General features: G+C 34.6%; 1 protein-coding gene across 1 annotated transcript; it reads right to left on the reverse strand.

Moving 5' to 3' along the window:
- Positions 1-7: 7 nt before the first annotated feature.
- Positions 8-709, reverse strand: LOC117107294 (the record flags this gene model as incomplete). The annotated part of the gene is made up of 2 exons (XM_033248930.1): positions 640-709; positions 8-386 (listed from the first exon to the last, which is right to left on the reverse strand). Coding segments are annotated over exons 1-2 (430 nt in total), but the record flags the coding sequence as incomplete, so codon positions are not given.
- Between the last annotated feature and the right edge of the window lie 1,025 nt (positions 710-1,734).

The following is a 1,734-nucleotide window of genomic DNA, read 5'->3' on the forward strand; positions in this document are numbered from 1 at the left end:
TTTTTACCTCTCAAGTTGTTTTTTTCGATGACGGTAGATATATTTCTTGGCACAGCAATTGACACATTAGCCGCATCAGGTATTTTCTCACTATCATGGATTTCTTCAACAGGGCCTACACTAGTCTCACTTGATTTGGAAACAAAACTAAAGTAAGTGATATTCTCTTCACTTATTCGGCTTGTATCGACCTTCTGAACCTGTACCGCAAGATTAGGGGTACTTGCGTTATAGACGCCATCATCATCTAGCTCCACCTGACTCAGTTGTTGTTCCAGAAATTTAACAATCTCAGTTGGGGCCTGATTCTTCATTTGACTTTCCATCAAAATTTCCTCTTCAACACTGAATAAATTATCAACTACCTTAACAACAGAATAGGTTACCTAAAAATAAAGAATAATAATTTTTATGGGTTTTTTTCATTTATGGTTTTACCAGAGTTAAGTAAAAAATTCAATATACTGATAACATATTAATTAGACAGTATATTAGTTAAGTAAGAAACGTGGGCCTATATAGCAAGACAAACGTACATATGCTATTTTTACTCTTATATTGTGAAGTATTGTTGCATATCTCTTTAGCGATTGTGCATTTGTTACAAAAGCGAAACAATAAAGTTATTATTGTTATTACCAGGGTCCAAATTTTAATGTGTAAACCTTCCTTGAAGATTTTCATAGGCATATACACAGGTATGTTTATATGCATGTATGCATGCATGCATAGTAGAGATACAAATTTGATAAGCAACAGCTAAAACAGCTAAAAAGTAAAAGTAAATAGCCCGAGAAATAGACACAGAGCTCTCCGACAACACTCTTCCTTTCTCAGTGGCAAGGAAGTGAGAGTAAAAAAAGCCAGATAGTATAATGAGAGAAGTCATGCAAGCATGATTAGAAACAATAGTCTGGGTGAAACAGGGTCACAACTCTATAAACGAGGCCAAAGAAATAATTGCTGTGTTGAGATCGAAGGTCGGTCGGTCGGTGTTTTTTTTTTTTGTTTTTTGTTTTTTTTTAAGTAATAGGCCTACATGAAATAAGATAGGCCTGAAACTACAGTCCCTATATGAAGAGACTAGGCACCACAACAGAACAATGTCAAGCTTGCAAAACAAAAAGTATTCAAAGTAATGACGGAATAAATACTAAAGAGCTGTATATTAAAATAAATTTAACAAAAATAAATCAGTTTAAAGAAAGATTTATTTGGCTTTGAAACGTAAAATAATACTGTAATGTGTATCCGATCCACACGATCACACAAGGGCAGGTCGAGCAAAACCATACTGTGGCTATGAAAAATGTCCAACCAAGCGCCCTTTATGTAATACAATCGAAGTAAACTTCGAGAAAAAATATTTCGTTTATGGTTGGCCTAAAACCGTAACGGAGCCGAAATGTCTAGCTATGCACCGATTTAAAAGCGATGGCCAGACCTTAGCCTGTTTTTATTTATTGTCCAAGGTAATGAATACGATTTCTGATTCAAGCAACCACTAGTTGTACAGTAATAAAGAATAGGTCCGATGTTGAGTGCATGTATCGTCGTCGCGCTCGGTTTTCAAAATTATGCCTTCTATTTTACCGTTTTTACGCGTGCATATACTGTAATATGGCCCGATTTTGATAAAAATACATGCCTGTTTCAGATTTCAGATGTTCTAAATGTTAATTTCGGAGGGTATTTCTCGAATTTGTACTTAAACAAAATAAAAAAAAAAAAAAA

The sequence above is a fragment of the Anneissia japonica genome, unplaced genomic scaffold (genome assembly GCF_011630105.1).
Source record: "Anneissia japonica isolate Jap-2015-1 unplaced genomic scaffold, ASM1163010v1 scaffold17715_len1734_cov142, whole genome shotgun sequence".
NCBI lineage: Eukaryota > Metazoa > Echinodermata > Crinoidea > Comatulida > Comatulidae > Anneissia > Anneissia japonica.